The sequence below is a fragment of the Exophiala oligosperma genome (genome assembly GCF_000835515.1).
Source record: "Exophiala oligosperma strain CBS 72588 unplaced genomic scaffold supercont1.23, whole genome shotgun sequence".
Lineage (NCBI taxonomy): Eukaryota > Fungi > Ascomycota > Eurotiomycetes > Chaetothyriales > Herpotrichiellaceae > Exophiala > Exophiala oligosperma.
Genome location: NW_015622840.1, coordinates 51,615 through 64,206, shown reverse-complemented (window position 1 = coordinate 64,206; position 12,592 = coordinate 51,615). Strand labels below are relative to the sequence as shown.

At 47.5% G+C, this 12,592-nt stretch overlaps 8 protein-coding genes across 8 annotated transcripts; 5 read left to right on the top strand and 3 right to left on the bottom strand.

Moving 5' to 3' along the window:
- On the bottom strand, positions 1-1,832 carry PV06_11238 (uncharacterized protein). Its single transcript, XM_016412879.1, has 2 exons — positions 1,453-1,832; positions 1-1,402 (listed from the first exon to the last, which is right to left on the bottom strand). Exons 1-2 carry the CDS (start codon positions 1,820-1,822, stop codon positions 723-725), a joined length of 1,050 nt encoding a protein of 349 aa, XP_016256743.1. The 5' UTR covers positions 1,823-1,832; the 3' UTR covers positions 1-722.
- A 352-nt stretch (positions 1,833-2,184) lies between these two features.
- PV06_11237 (uncharacterized protein) lies at positions 2,185-4,104 on the top strand. Its single transcript, XM_016412878.1, has 2 exons — positions 2,185-2,596; positions 2,675-4,104. The coding sequence occupies exon 2, from the start codon at positions 3,105-3,107 to the stop codon at positions 3,918-3,920; it is 816 nt and encodes a 271-aa protein (XP_016256742.1). The 5' UTR covers positions 2,185-2,596; positions 2,675-3,104; the 3' UTR covers positions 3,921-4,104.
- Positions 4,105-4,776: 672 nt separating this feature from the next.
- Positions 4,777-5,789, top strand: PV06_11236 (uncharacterized protein; the record flags this gene model as incomplete). Its single annotated transcript, XM_016412877.1, has 4 exons — positions 4,777-4,900; positions 4,963-5,215; positions 5,258-5,412; positions 5,554-5,789. 4 exons carry the CDS (start codon positions 4,777-4,779, stop codon positions 5,787-5,789), a joined length of 768 nt encoding a protein of 255 aa, XP_016256741.1.
- Positions 5,790-6,293: 504 nt separating this feature from the next.
- Positions 6,294-7,284, top strand: PV06_11235 (uncharacterized protein; the record flags this gene model as incomplete). Its single annotated transcript, XM_016412876.1, has 2 exons — positions 6,294-6,633; positions 6,680-7,284. 2 exons carry the CDS (start codon positions 6,294-6,296, stop codon positions 7,282-7,284), a joined length of 945 nt encoding a protein of 314 aa, XP_016256740.1.
- Positions 7,285-7,836: 552 nt separating this feature from the next.
- On the top strand, positions 7,837-8,493 carry PV06_11234 (uncharacterized protein; the record flags this gene model as incomplete). Its single annotated transcript, XM_016412875.1, has 1 exon — positions 7,837-8,493. The coding sequence occupies one exon, from the start codon at positions 7,837-7,839 to the stop codon at positions 8,491-8,493; it is 657 nt and encodes a 218-aa protein (XP_016256739.1).
- An 888-nt stretch (positions 8,494-9,381) lies between these two features.
- Positions 9,382-10,425, top strand: PV06_11233 (uncharacterized protein; the record flags this gene model as incomplete). The annotated part of the gene is made up of 3 exons (XM_016412874.1): positions 9,382-9,440; positions 9,495-9,888; positions 9,940-10,425. 3 exons carry the CDS (start codon positions 9,382-9,384, stop codon positions 10,423-10,425), a joined length of 939 nt encoding a protein of 312 aa, XP_016256738.1.
- Positions 10,426-10,491: 66 nt separating this feature from the next.
- Positions 10,492-11,556, bottom strand: PV06_11232 (uncharacterized protein; the record flags this gene model as incomplete). The annotated part of the gene is made up of 1 exon (XM_016412873.1): positions 10,492-11,556. The coding sequence occupies one exon, from the start codon at positions 11,554-11,556 to the stop codon at positions 10,552-10,554; it is 1,005 nt and encodes a 334-aa protein (XP_016256737.1). The 3' UTR covers positions 10,492-10,551.
- A 530-nt stretch (positions 11,557-12,086) lies between these two features.
- Positions 12,087-12,293, bottom strand: PV06_11231 (uncharacterized protein; the record flags this gene model as incomplete). Its single annotated transcript, XM_016412872.1, has 1 exon — positions 12,087-12,293. One exon carries the CDS (start codon positions 12,291-12,293, stop codon positions 12,087-12,089), a length of 207 nt encoding a protein of 68 aa, XP_016256736.1.
- Between the last annotated feature and the right edge of the window lie 299 nt (positions 12,294-12,592).

Below are 12,592 nucleotides of genomic sequence, written 5' to 3'. Positions count from 1 at the left end.
TCCACCTTGGAATAAAAGTCCACCTTGGAATAAAAGTCCACCTTGGAATAAAATCCACCTTCGACACAATCTTTCTCAAAGTAGTAAAGCGCTCTAACCTTGCTGCCCAATTTCTACCCCTCATTACTTCCTCATTTGACACGAGAGAGTCACTTATGCTTTCTCTCAATTTTCAGTCACGGAAGACTTTGTTAACCAGAATACTCTTCGTCTCCTGGACCTTTCCGTCAGACTCGGTTAGGGCCTATCTACCTGTCTTACACGATAACCTGGTGACGTCGACAATTTCAGAATAATTTCTCGACTTCCACACAATCCTCCAAGATCCACGACTATCAAGAGTACCTTTCTCAAGCGCGAGCCGGACCATTCGCGCTGCTATTTGATTTTACTCATGGTAAGTGTTATTATATGTGGAAATCATGTGGCTAATATTTCATTTAGCCGCCTGCGGAAATTACTATTCAAGACCTCGATCCGTCGACCATAAATTGGGCAACCAGCCATAAGACCCCTCATCGCATTCATGGATCTGGCGAACGAGTATTTTGGCGTGATTGTAAACAGGTGACGCTGGCAAAAGAAGTGGGAGGTGTATTCGTACAAGTACAAAAGGTCGATAAAATGACAGGATCTGCAATTATTCCGGTGGGCTTGATGTTGAAATGCATGGGAGACGGAGGCAGGATGAAAGGGGAGGAATGATGCCGAAAATCAGCTCCTTATGTTTTAAAGAGTATGTCTTTGACCTGGTATGCTTCACCTTCTCCGATGTTGATAGTAAGAATTCCATCCTGGCTGAGATCACCAGGTATTTGCATGTTCACAAATCTTGTGTTAATGATTCCCTGATTTATTTCCGCCTTTCGTGCTGGACTCACTTCGAGCATTTGGCAAAACACAGGGCTAAGAAGTCCAACAATTCCTTCCTCTTGGGCACCTTGTGCCACAACTTCGTTTTTGATGAGGAGTTTCGTTCCGTTTGCCTGCTCGATGTAGCGGAACTCTCCTTCGGAATCCACTTGAGTGCCAAAGAGTTTCAGCGCGAGGAATTCGACCTTGCTCGGTAGAATAGCTAAACTCATACAAACCATCCCAAGACCGAAAGAATAGGGAAACGACATCTCTATATGGGCTCGATCACCATTCCTCCTGATCGCCGAGACCATGTAGGGCCGAAACAACGCAGGTAAGTACCTGGCAGGAGGATTTGAGACCGTCTGAAAACCTGGTGTCTCCCTCGCTGTGGATCCTGATTCACCGTTCGCCACGGTACTGAGTGTAGTACTCTGTGGAACTGTAGGGACAGAGGGCGGATGTGGCTGTGAATCTCGAAGCGCTGCCACGGAGCTGACTTGGATTTCGCCAGGGTTCAACTCATCCATTCTTGAAGCCAAAGGAGCTGAAAAGTTAGTCAGAAGTCGTATTCTAATAGCCGTGACTAGCACTTACAACTCCTTTTGGGCTGTCTGCGCAATTTGATTATTGCGTCTTCCACTGTCGGATGGAATGGAGTCTGTTCAATCGCTCTCGCAACGTCCTGCAGAGTTCCCTCACCGAGAGTTTCAAGTGCTCCCAGCACCCATATGTCATCAGCATGTCCCGAGTAATGTGAAGTTTTGCGCTGCCCCGCAAGGAAATAAGAAAACCAGGCTTTGAATCCAATACTCAAGAGGGTTCGTTCAATATGTCCAGGCTCCAGATTCGGTACATTGTCTAAAGATTTAAGCATTCCATGGGGAGCATTTGTCCTTTCCCATGCTTTACTAAATCTTCCGGTGAGAATCGAAATGATTCTCTTGATATCTGGGCTTTGTTGCATTTCCTTGGCGAGAGGTAGCGATAGAGCGAGGGGATTCTTTGGGAGGGTTAACTTTTTGACTTTTTTGGGAGGGTTGACTTTTTGGAGGGTTGACTTTTTGGGGGGGTTGACTTTTTGGGGGGGTTGACTTTTTGGGGGGTTGACTTTTTGGGGGTTGACTTTTTGGAGGGTTGTTTTTTTGGGAGGGAGAGGCAGAGCCTTTTCCCTATGAGGGTTACTAGCCTTTTGCTGAATAAAGGCCAAATACAAGGGCTAACAATCGTGGCCACATACGACTAGGTCCTGTGCTTCCGATGCATTATGACCAGCATCAACTTGGGAGTGATCCAGCATCCCATTTAAAGTCTGTAAGTTGCAAGGTTCTTCGTAGATGCGAGAACAGTATAAAATGGCGGTCTTCGCAAGATGTAGTAGACATGTCTTCTCTAAGCCCAGTGCTATACGGACAAAGCACTAATATTCCTGAACTCTCTACGGAGCACTTGACTGTCCTTTCCAGCTACCTTTCTGGCCCTTTGCAAGATGTGCAGCTATACTACCGCTACAACCGTATACAGACAATGTCAGCGAACAAATAATCAAGGTCAACGCGAGCGCCATAAAGCTGAAACACGGTTCTATCGACGTTGCGAAAACGCAGCAAATCGGGATCGCTACTGCGAAAACGCTACTTTTGACGCACGCCTTGGTCAATTTGGAGAAACTAGAAGGGGGGGTGCGTGTCCTCTGTGTCGAGATTCGGGTGTTGATTTTGGCCCGATACGTTACATACATGTAAGCTTGCTGGATCTGACCCTAGCTTTACGGAGTACGTCAAGTTCTACGGAGTACGGCTAACTGCGTCAACAATAGAAAGATCTTCCCCGCAACTGAAAAGGTGGCAGGAAACTAAACGAGGTCACGTGAAACACCTGGCTGTATGATCCTAACGTGAAGGGTCGGATATACAATTCTCCGCCCACCACATCGGCTGACATGCTTTTACGTATATATAGCGGCCAGTTCCCTCCTTCATTTTTAGTTAGTCAATCAATTCCTTACGCCGCTACAACCACAGATGCTACGAGCAACGGTTATCCATGAGGCGGTGACGCTGTGATTACTTAGTTTTGAGCTTGCAAAATTTGATTCTCTTCTAGTGTTTATTCCCTCCAGATCGAACGTACGTCTCGAGCATCGATACATATTCTCCTCTTGTCGTACATACATAATCTCCTCGTCCATTCATCTACCTTTTCATTTCTATTTTCCCTTACAACCCTGATATTCTTCGTCATGCAATATGGAACTCACACACGCCAATCCCACTACGACGAAGGATATCAACTGGCTCAGAGAATTTGAGACGCTTAACGATGTTTCGGGAGACCTTGAGTCTGGCTACGTAGGAACTACCGGAGTGGTCATAGCCTATAATGCCACAGAGGTTATCAAACACTATCACGCCGATGATCGCAAGGCGCGGCTACAGAGAGAAGCTGAAGCATATCTTCTTCTCGGAGAGCACCCAAACATTGGAAAATATCTCGGACCTTATTATCCAAATCAATACTCAGACCCAAAGGATACTCCAAGTGGAATCGTCCTGGAACGCGGGATTCCACTTCCGATCGTTCTTCGGAAAGGGCTTGACATAAGCATGAAATTCAGAATCATACGCGATCTATGTGACGGTCTTTGCCATGTTCATAGCAGCGATATTCTTTTCGCCGATGTTGGTTGTCATAACGCTATTCTGGTAAAAGGTATTGCTAAATGGGTTGATTTCGAGGGCTGCGGGATAAGGGGTCTCGAGCCGACTGCCTTTTACAAGACGAGTTATTGTCGATCAAGTATGGCGAATGTCAGCAAATCAACCGATATATTCGCTTTTGGGTGTATGGTGTATCAGATCGAGACCGGGATCACTCCTTATCATATCGAGACAGCAGGACTAGATGACGACCAGACAGCGGCGTATACCGAAGCAAAGTTCAGCGCAAGTGAATTCCCAAACACTTGTGGACTTACTTTTCAGGGGGTGATCGATGGGTGTTGGTCAGAGCGATTTATATCAATGCAGCAAGTTGCTTTGAAACTTTCGTCAATGTCATTGTGAAGAGGAGAATTTCAAGATCGACTCTGCTATGACAATTGTAAGACTGTGACTAGTGCAAACAGGATGGAACGGCAGGAATTGCGTGGCTCCAGCCAGCTCTGGGACTGTACAATAACGTAGACGGGTACACAAGGAACTTTTAGTCTAAAGTGCATCAAAACCAATCATATAGCCTTCTGCAAGATAACCTTAAGGTTCTTGAGAGTCAATGAACCTTCGAAGCCAATTCTTGTCATCAGAATGGCTTCGACTTTTTTTGCCTCGCAAATTCCATTTAATGCCGCCACTCTCAACGTGTCTCCTTAGCTGTTCTCACCGCAGGAGCTTTTCCATCTCTTCAATGCAATGTGAGAACTGTTTCGAATTCCCCTGCCTTTGACAGCGTCCTGACGTCAATACTCGGGAGGACTGGAGATATGGATCCACGCAGCATTCGACAGGAGAGTCGATTCGAAGGAAGCCTCGTCCGTGTAGGGATTTCTTGCGTTAGACAGGAAATAGGTACAGTATTGTGTCTTTTTCGCTATATCCGGATTTCCCCCATCGCGTCCTCGATAGTCTTCTCTGCAATTGCTGAGTTACTATAAGTTAGCCAGTCAGTACGTATCATGAAGTGCACTCTTGTAACTGAGAGATACAACAGAAATTCGCAGCAGAATCGCCTTCTTACCGCTGCCAAGAATATTGCCGACTTAAATACCGCATGTGACTCGGGATAGTTGCCTTTCCCATCAGCAACGTAGGAATCGCGAATGTCCTGTAGCCAAAGCTTCCCATTCAACATCAAATCTGGTCAGCGCACACGTTTATGGCGTGACTTTCGGATTCTTAGGTATGGCGTGGTGCATATATCGTGATGGATCATTTCAGACCGCAGGTCATCCAAGACAATCCGATCGGGGCCGGCCTCGACACCTTTCGCGATTCATTCATCGCAACTTGTCAAAGACTAGGAGTTTCGCCCTCCACTGAGGTCCTTAGTGAGATAGGGGAAAGAGATAACCAAAACCGCCTTCTCTGATAACGCTACTGACCAGCTCAGATATCAAAAACCTTGCTCTTGATTTAGTTTCCGCCCTTCAAAATCTTCCTGCCTCCCGCAAGCTATCTTCCAACACTGGTCGAGGGTCCTTTTCCGGTGACCTTTCTAGATTCTACGCCCAGATCGATTCTGAACAATTTGACGCCAATTCTATCATTCCTCTCCTGCGAGATGTTATTAACGGAGCCCCGGACAAAACTCTGTTCGCGAAGGCCTATGCTACTCTCACTGAGTCTACGCCACCACCTTGTCCGTAGGCCCATATACTTCAAACCCCTTACATGCACAGCACAAGCACTATTGTCAACTCATCCGAGCAGAGACAATATATGGATGACTTGCTAAAGGAAGAGATGGGGCCTCTATATGTTGGCATACCCGGTTTCTACGAAACGTTTTACGGGAAGATCCCCGACTTGGAAGAGAATGCTGTAGCTATGTTTGACAAATGTCAGGAGGCTGATGTTCCCTTGTATCGAGAGGACATAGGCTGGACAGATTGGCCAAAAGATGCTCGAGAAAAGGTTGTGCTGAAGTGGTTTGCTCAGCGAGTTCACCTGTTCTAGAACCTCGCCAAAAATCTCGTTTTAGCCCCAATCTCAACACGAGGTCCCCTGATACGACCAAACAAAGCCCTGGAAGGCTCTAGAGCTAATCGCAAGCCAGACATTGGCTTTGTGGATGACCTCAATGCCGCCGAAGACGCTGTATACCATTGGTCGCAGATTCTTGTGCCTGAAGAGCTAAAAAGTAATCCCGCATTTGATATGGCCACCAAGACATGGTTCGATCTAGCGAGATATGTTCGAGAGGTCCTCGCCGCTTAGGATAGCCGCCGCTTTGTATTGGGATTCACTCTCTGCGGTTCGATCATGAGGTTATGGGAGTTTAATCGTGTTGGCGGCATTGCTTCGGAGCCATTTGATATCAATAAAGACGGCGCGCGGTTTGTCTCAGTGATCTTAGGGTTTCTCTGGATAGATAAAGAGTAGCTGGGATTTGATCCCACTATTGTGAAATCGAATGATGTTAGGTTTATGAAAATCACCCGCGATGGCCGAAATGAACGACTTGTACTGAACATCTTAATAAGGCGTGGGATCTCTGTGGTGGGCCGAGCGACAACTTGCTGAAAAGCTTATCGAGAAGGCGATGAGTCTAAGGTTTCTCTCGTCATCAAAGATTCGTGGCAATACCCCGAGCGCGACTAAGAAGGGGAATTACTGCGAGAGGCAACAGAGAAAGAAGTGGAGAATGTGGCCAGATACTATCACTATGAAACAGTCCAGGTAGGTCTTATCGACGACGATGTCTAGACTAATGTTCGCAAGATGCTAGATATCTCCAAAGCTGCGAACTTTCTTAGCCAGAGTCGGAAAACAGAGAGCTCGATGTTATCGCCGAGCGCCTCAGTCTCACTTAAGAGTCCGGATAGAGGTCGGAGGTTTGAAGTTTCAGGCAGCATCGGGCGCAAAAGATTATCCAGCTCTATTAGTGCATCAATTCCTGCGGGCAAGCGAATATATTCCACCTCCCCGACCAAAAAGACAATCAGTCCCACCCTCCTGAACCGTGTCCACCGAAGAGTTATTGTGTCTGACTACGGAAAACCTATTTACCGGGCAAATTCTTGCGCCGCAATGCTGGCCGCGTTGGAAGGTTGTATAAAAGGTAAACGATACTACAGTGGATTGCATTCAGTGGCTAATAAGGATAGGCTCCAAATCTCTATATCAGACCGGGATCCTTCAACGCGATATATCGGTAGGCAATCTGATGATGAACGAAGACCCTGCCAATCGATCTTGGCCAGCGTTTCTGATTGATCTCGACCTTGCGATACGGATTCAACGAGAAGGGTCTTCAGGAGCGCGTGGCAAAACAGGTACGAGAGCGTTCATGGCCATTGGGGTACTGCTGGGTGAGAAACATTCGGCCATGCATGATTACGAGTCGTTTTTTTGGGTCCTTTTCTGGATATCCATCCATTACGACAAACCCCAAAAGAGCGGTAGAGTCGTGCCCATGTTCGAGAAGTGGAACTACGTGGACATGGAAGAACTGGCCAAACTGAAACTAGGTACGGTATCAGATGAGGGCATTTTTCTAGAAACTTTGAATCAACATGTCACCTCATATTATGAGCCACTGCGGCCCTGGATAAATCGGCTTCGGAGAGTGGTGTTTCCAAATGGGAGGTTGAGGAGACAGGAAGATGAAAGCCTTGCTTCGAAAATGATGGCGATACTTGCTGAAGCCCAGAGAGACCCAGATGTCCTTGCGAATCCCACTGCTTTAGATATCTCAGGGCTCATCTCCTAAACGACAGCCGAGACGCTCGATCTTTCAAACACCCTCACTTCGTCAAGTCAAAACACCGTTTCGGATCCAACATCGATTGCCTGTCAGTATGCAGATGATCCTCGGCCACTCCTTTTATGACTACATGTGATGAGATGGATGACAAAGAAAAAACGGCGCGGTAAGAATGAGCTATCGTCTAACGCTCTTAGCCGTCAGCGATATTAGCTGGATTTGCCTGAGGAAAGCTTTGACCTCGCTGGAATATTCTTTGATGCAAAAAGGGTCACAAGAGGCCGCCGAAGGCCCAAGGCACAGTACCAATGGGGGCCAACGCAGATACCCTGACGCCGAATTGTTTACTGCTCTAGATGTTCCCAATCGCAGCGGAACAAGTCTGGGGTCTATTTTGCTCCTTTCAAAGCAGCGACTCTCGTCAAGCCAGCCACCAGGACAATATCACGATCAATATGAGCGTTTACGTGAAGCTCCTGTCTACGAAGTGTAACCTTCCTGCAGAGCTCTGTCAAATAAGGTCCGCTTGCCAGCGACAGAAGGCAGCTTGAAGCAGCTATGGACAAGCAAGTGACATCATTCCCCCTACTCATCAACCTGATTCGCCTTGCCGCTCTGCCATCCTATTTGAGCTTGTCGTTAACGAAAGCGAGGACAGAGGCTGTGCACTTGGCAAAATCCCTGATGGGTGTAAGTACGGTCGTGACCCTCAATGTGCCCTTCCACATCTTGTCTTCCTTCTTAATCCTTGGATTACACTCTGAAAGATATCAACCGCTCTACAATCGATTATCTCAACTATGCCTTAAACCCGACTTTAAGAAGTTCGAGGCGATTCTTCGCTTCGGCAAGACAATTCGACCTCTCGTTCCACGATCCAACTCCCACCAAACCACTTCCCCTATCCAGTTGTCGACTTCGAAACCTTTGTCCAAAAGGGGAAGACATGAACCGTCTCAACTGTTAGCGGATGCATTTGAAGAAATCATGGCAGAATGTGACACCCCAGAGTCGCCTCAAGATGCAGACAGCTCAGACAGCCCAAACAGCTCTATCGTCTCAGACAGCTCTCTCACCTCGGACAGCTTAGCAGCAGATTCTAGCATCGTCGCCACCGTCCATAATGTGGCAGATCCTGATACCAGAGCGCGGAGCCCAGCGGGCTTGCCTTCCCTCGACTCTGAGGTTGTGGGACTTTCCTTCGATAGACTCTAAGACCATGACTTAGCCTACGCTCGGAGATACTGTTAGAACCATGGAGAGTACGAGTATCTATTGGATACTAAGAATCGATGGATGTGCCCAAAGAATTTTGTCCCGGCCAACGCCGTGACTGAGTTAAAGGCTAAGGAGCTTAACGCCGAGATCAAGTTAGAGAACCTCCACAGTATGACTCTAGTCGATCTTTAAGATAGGATATCGGCCTTCGACCCGCATGCACGGAAGTGTCAAGCAGAGTGCCGTGGCGACCTTCTTTCTCATGTGTATGCTATCATCGAGAAAAAGGAACAGGCTGGTGTAACGCTCTATCAGATCAAATGGAATACTTGCTGGACCCCGAAAAGCAAAATCAGTGATGAAGCTTGGCTTCTGGGATCCCTGCAAGCAAATAAAGACCCGCGTCGCCGGCGTAGCCTGCGACAGAGAAACGACTTGAAAGAGCAGGAATACCACCAGAATGTGATGCGGGTTAAGAAGCTACGTAAAGTCTATTGATGCATAGATCTATGGATTTTATGTCAGTGCTAGTGCGAGTGCGAGTGCGAGTGCGAGATCGAAATGAAATGAAATGAGTGTTTGTTCGGCGCAAGGTTAGCTTGAATTCTTTTAAGGGGAGCCTTAACCAATGATCCAATTCATCCTTATCGAGCGTATAGTGTTCGATCCTCTATCAAAGCTGAACAGGATCACGAAACGATCCGTGCACCTTACCTCCTGCAAGACTATCGAATGCGCGAAGATAGGGGACTTCTGGTTTAAGTGCTAAAGTCTTGCAGTACTTCGCCAGTTCGATATATTAAAAGGAGGCCCAGTTTTTGAAAGTGAACGCATTCGACTATCATTCAAACAAGATCCGAGTCTCCAATACTTATCGTGATCATTATGCCAGCTGGAACAGAGATTGAGGCTCAGGTAGTCTCACAATATTTTGGTGGATGCAGGTACGTTCGTGCCCATACCTAGTCATATTCGGAGAGCTAACATGACTTGTGTAGCTTTCTCAAAACTCATCTACTCCTTGCTCAATGGCAAAATGATCTCGAACAAGCATTGTTCACATTTTGTGAGGCAACGGCCCCAGATATACTCTCGACTCGGTCATGGCCCTGCCCACAGGCTGCAGAGCTGACGCTCCTTATCGACGACGTTTCTCGCCATTGTCTGAACAACAGGCAGTCTATGATGAACTGCGGAATCATACAAGATCGAAGAGACCAATTCATGGTAGACTTACAAATCTCACGCAGAATCCGTCACGCGGCAGTTCATCGAAACCACATCAACAGAATCACACAAAATGAATACTCATCCTGCGTTGGGAGGGTGTTGAGCACAGTTCAGCAGGCTTTGGCACGTAGCCCGTCCGCCACTGCAAGACAGAAAGAACGAGTGAGCTGTATATGAGACCAGCTCATAGATTTTAATTGACATTCTTTCCAGATCAAGGCAATTGCGAATCAACCGTGGTGCTTGCACGCCATGACCGCTTTCTCCGCTGTTGCTCTATCACACATGGTCGCGCGAGAACAAACTCAGCTTGCCAAAGATCTGGAAGATGCCGCCAGTCTCAAAACAGTCGATCTTCTACAAGCACAGAAGCAAAGACAACGTGCGGATTATCAACGGGTCATCAATCGAAAACGAAATATAGCGTACCAAGCTGCGGCACGTGCGAGAAGACTACAACATCGTCGTAAAGTACAAATTGATCATGAGCAACGATCGAAACGAGAGGTACTTCGGTGGAAGATGAGGCTACAGGCCAACCTACAGTCGGTTGAAAGACTGATTCATGATATGCCCAGCTCGTGCGTGATAAAGGCGCATGGTCGACTATACCCAGTATGGCTAATACTTGTAAAGCTTCTAGCTTGGCTGTCCGGTTTTATGTTCGGAAGAGAACTCAAGACTTCTTCCCCATTATGATCTGTACTGTACTTAGTCTTGAAAGCAATTTTTGATGTAGCTCACAACTACACTTCCATAATCACAGTGATCTCGAGTAAATTCTGCAGTTTAAAATAATTGTAAGCCGCCTCGGAAGAGAACACTCTAGACTGGCCTTGTCTTGGTCACTTCCATTCGTGGTGCTGGCACCACGAACCACCGTGATCGCACGGCGGCTTCGGATCGTTCAGGGAGTTTCTCGAAAGTCCAGGACCACGCTTCACCGAGTCGCCTCGATTTTGTCAACTTGTCATTCTCTTCACTCGTCCACTGGCCTCGCTTCGTTGGCCGAGAATCGCTTTCACCTTCGCTTGAGCAAAAGTCGCTACTCGTGTCTGGATCGGGTGACCATCTTTCTCTACTCCGGGTCCGACCTCGTCTTAAAAGATCCATGCCACTAGCACATCGTGATACAGTGGCCGTCAGGAGCCAGCAACGGTTGGCAAGTGGCTTGAGCGCGATATTTACCAGCTTATCGGGCTGAACTCCGCACGCAACGGCCCAGGCCGCAGGTGCTTGAAAGAAGTCCTGAAGTTCAGCCGCGCTGTCAATAATTGCGGTGATGAAGGCGGCGTCACTTGGTGTCACAGGTTGTACGCTCAAGCTTTTTAATCTGTCCCAGTGTTGATATTGCTTGTGGCGGCTATTTGACGGCTCGTCGTTTAACAATACAGTGGGAGTCGTGCTGAGTCTGCCTCGAAGAATATTAGGTCCATGTTTATCTTCGTAGTTTACACTCGCACCACGATCAACGAGGGCCTGCTCGCTGTCTGATCTATGGATAGAGTTATAGGTCTCGGTGTCGATAGGAGCTCCGTACTTAAAGCCTGGCTTGTGAAGATGAGTATCTTTTTGAAAGGAATGCGCGGCAGTGCCTTCCGTAGGGGACGGCTTTCCATTGGAGTTAGCTTCCACACGCACTCGACGAGAATCAGATAAGGCAGTATCAGATTCACTCCTATATCGTCGTTTTCGGCCACGTTTAACGCGCTCAATAGGTCGCGAAGACACCGTCTGTTGTCTGGTTCCCTTCGGTGTTACCATAATGTTTGCAGACTGAGCGAGGGGAAGTTGTGAGCCCGATGAGAGATGAGAATTTGGAATGACCATCTCTATCCTTGATTTATGATGCGACGATGGCGGGAGGCATTGCTTTGTTGGCGGTACCGCTATCCGCTTCGGCTGAGGGCAGTTCGATTCTACCGTGAGGTCAATGGCGTCAGAGTTCGACCGCAGGCTAGGAGTTTCTGAGCGGACTGAATCGTTAGCGCTTGGTGACGAAATGATAATATCGTAGGTCTTAGCGGCGCATAAAGAGAAGCTCTAGGCTTAACCGTTAGAATATTCGTCGGGCCCAGTCGTTTTCAAAACTTCTAAATTTAGCGGAACACCGGAAAAGAGACTTTCCAAATCGTCATTAAGGCTCTTAACGAGGCCGTTTTTATCAATCTAGGCGAGAGAGAAGTCGTCGTGAAGAGAAGTATCTTTCATTATTCGCCCGTTATTAGTATTGATATCGTGCGGAGAGCTACAACATAGATTATAGAGTGAAGTCTTCGAGTTCTAATCTAGTAAACTTCGCGGCTCTAGAGTGATCTATCAACGATTTTACTGTCGACACGATCAGAGTGGCCTAAAAATCATTCGGGCTTATTAGAACGATCTTTGTCGCTTGTGTGAGAGTGTTCGTGTAGCTTAAGTTTTGGAACTGACGTCACGGCCTGTGGCTTGACTTCTTGAATGCATTCTCGGCCTAAGGAGGTAAAAAAGCTGACCGGCGCTGCACGAGCGTGCTGCTTAGAGCGTATCCGAGGTTTGGAAGGATCCTCGAAGATGATGCTGTCCATTTTGAAAACGCACGCAGAATATAGGTGAGCGCTACAGAGCGCTAGAGTTGGACTTCAACACGCTCAACCAGACTACAGCCAGCCTCGGTACACGCCTAGGTAATGTTAATCACAATCCAAATAGTCTCAACGAGCGTTTCGGAACCTGGACCAAAGATTTGGTCGTCTGCGAGAGAACTTTAACACTCTTGGTGTTCGCCTCGACGCTATTGATCGCACTCCCAATAGTCTTAGCGAACGCCTAAGGAGTCTCGAGCAAAGGGTAAATACTCTCAGTCGGGACTTTGACAATCTTGGAC

Excerpts from the sequence above, each read along its gene's own strand:
- PV06_11238 (XM_016412879.1), bottom strand. The coding sequence starts at position 1,822 with ATGCAACAAAGCCCAGATATCAAGAGAATCATTTCGATTCTCACCGGA. Across the intron at positions 1,403-1,452 it reads CAGACAGCCCAAAAGGAGTT|CTCCTTTGGCTTCAAGAATG; the intron begins GTAAGTGCTAGT and ends CTAACTTTTCAG.
- PV06_11237 (XM_016412878.1), top strand. The coding sequence starts at position 3,105 with ATGGAACTCACACACGCCAATCCCACTACGACGAAGGATATCAACTGG.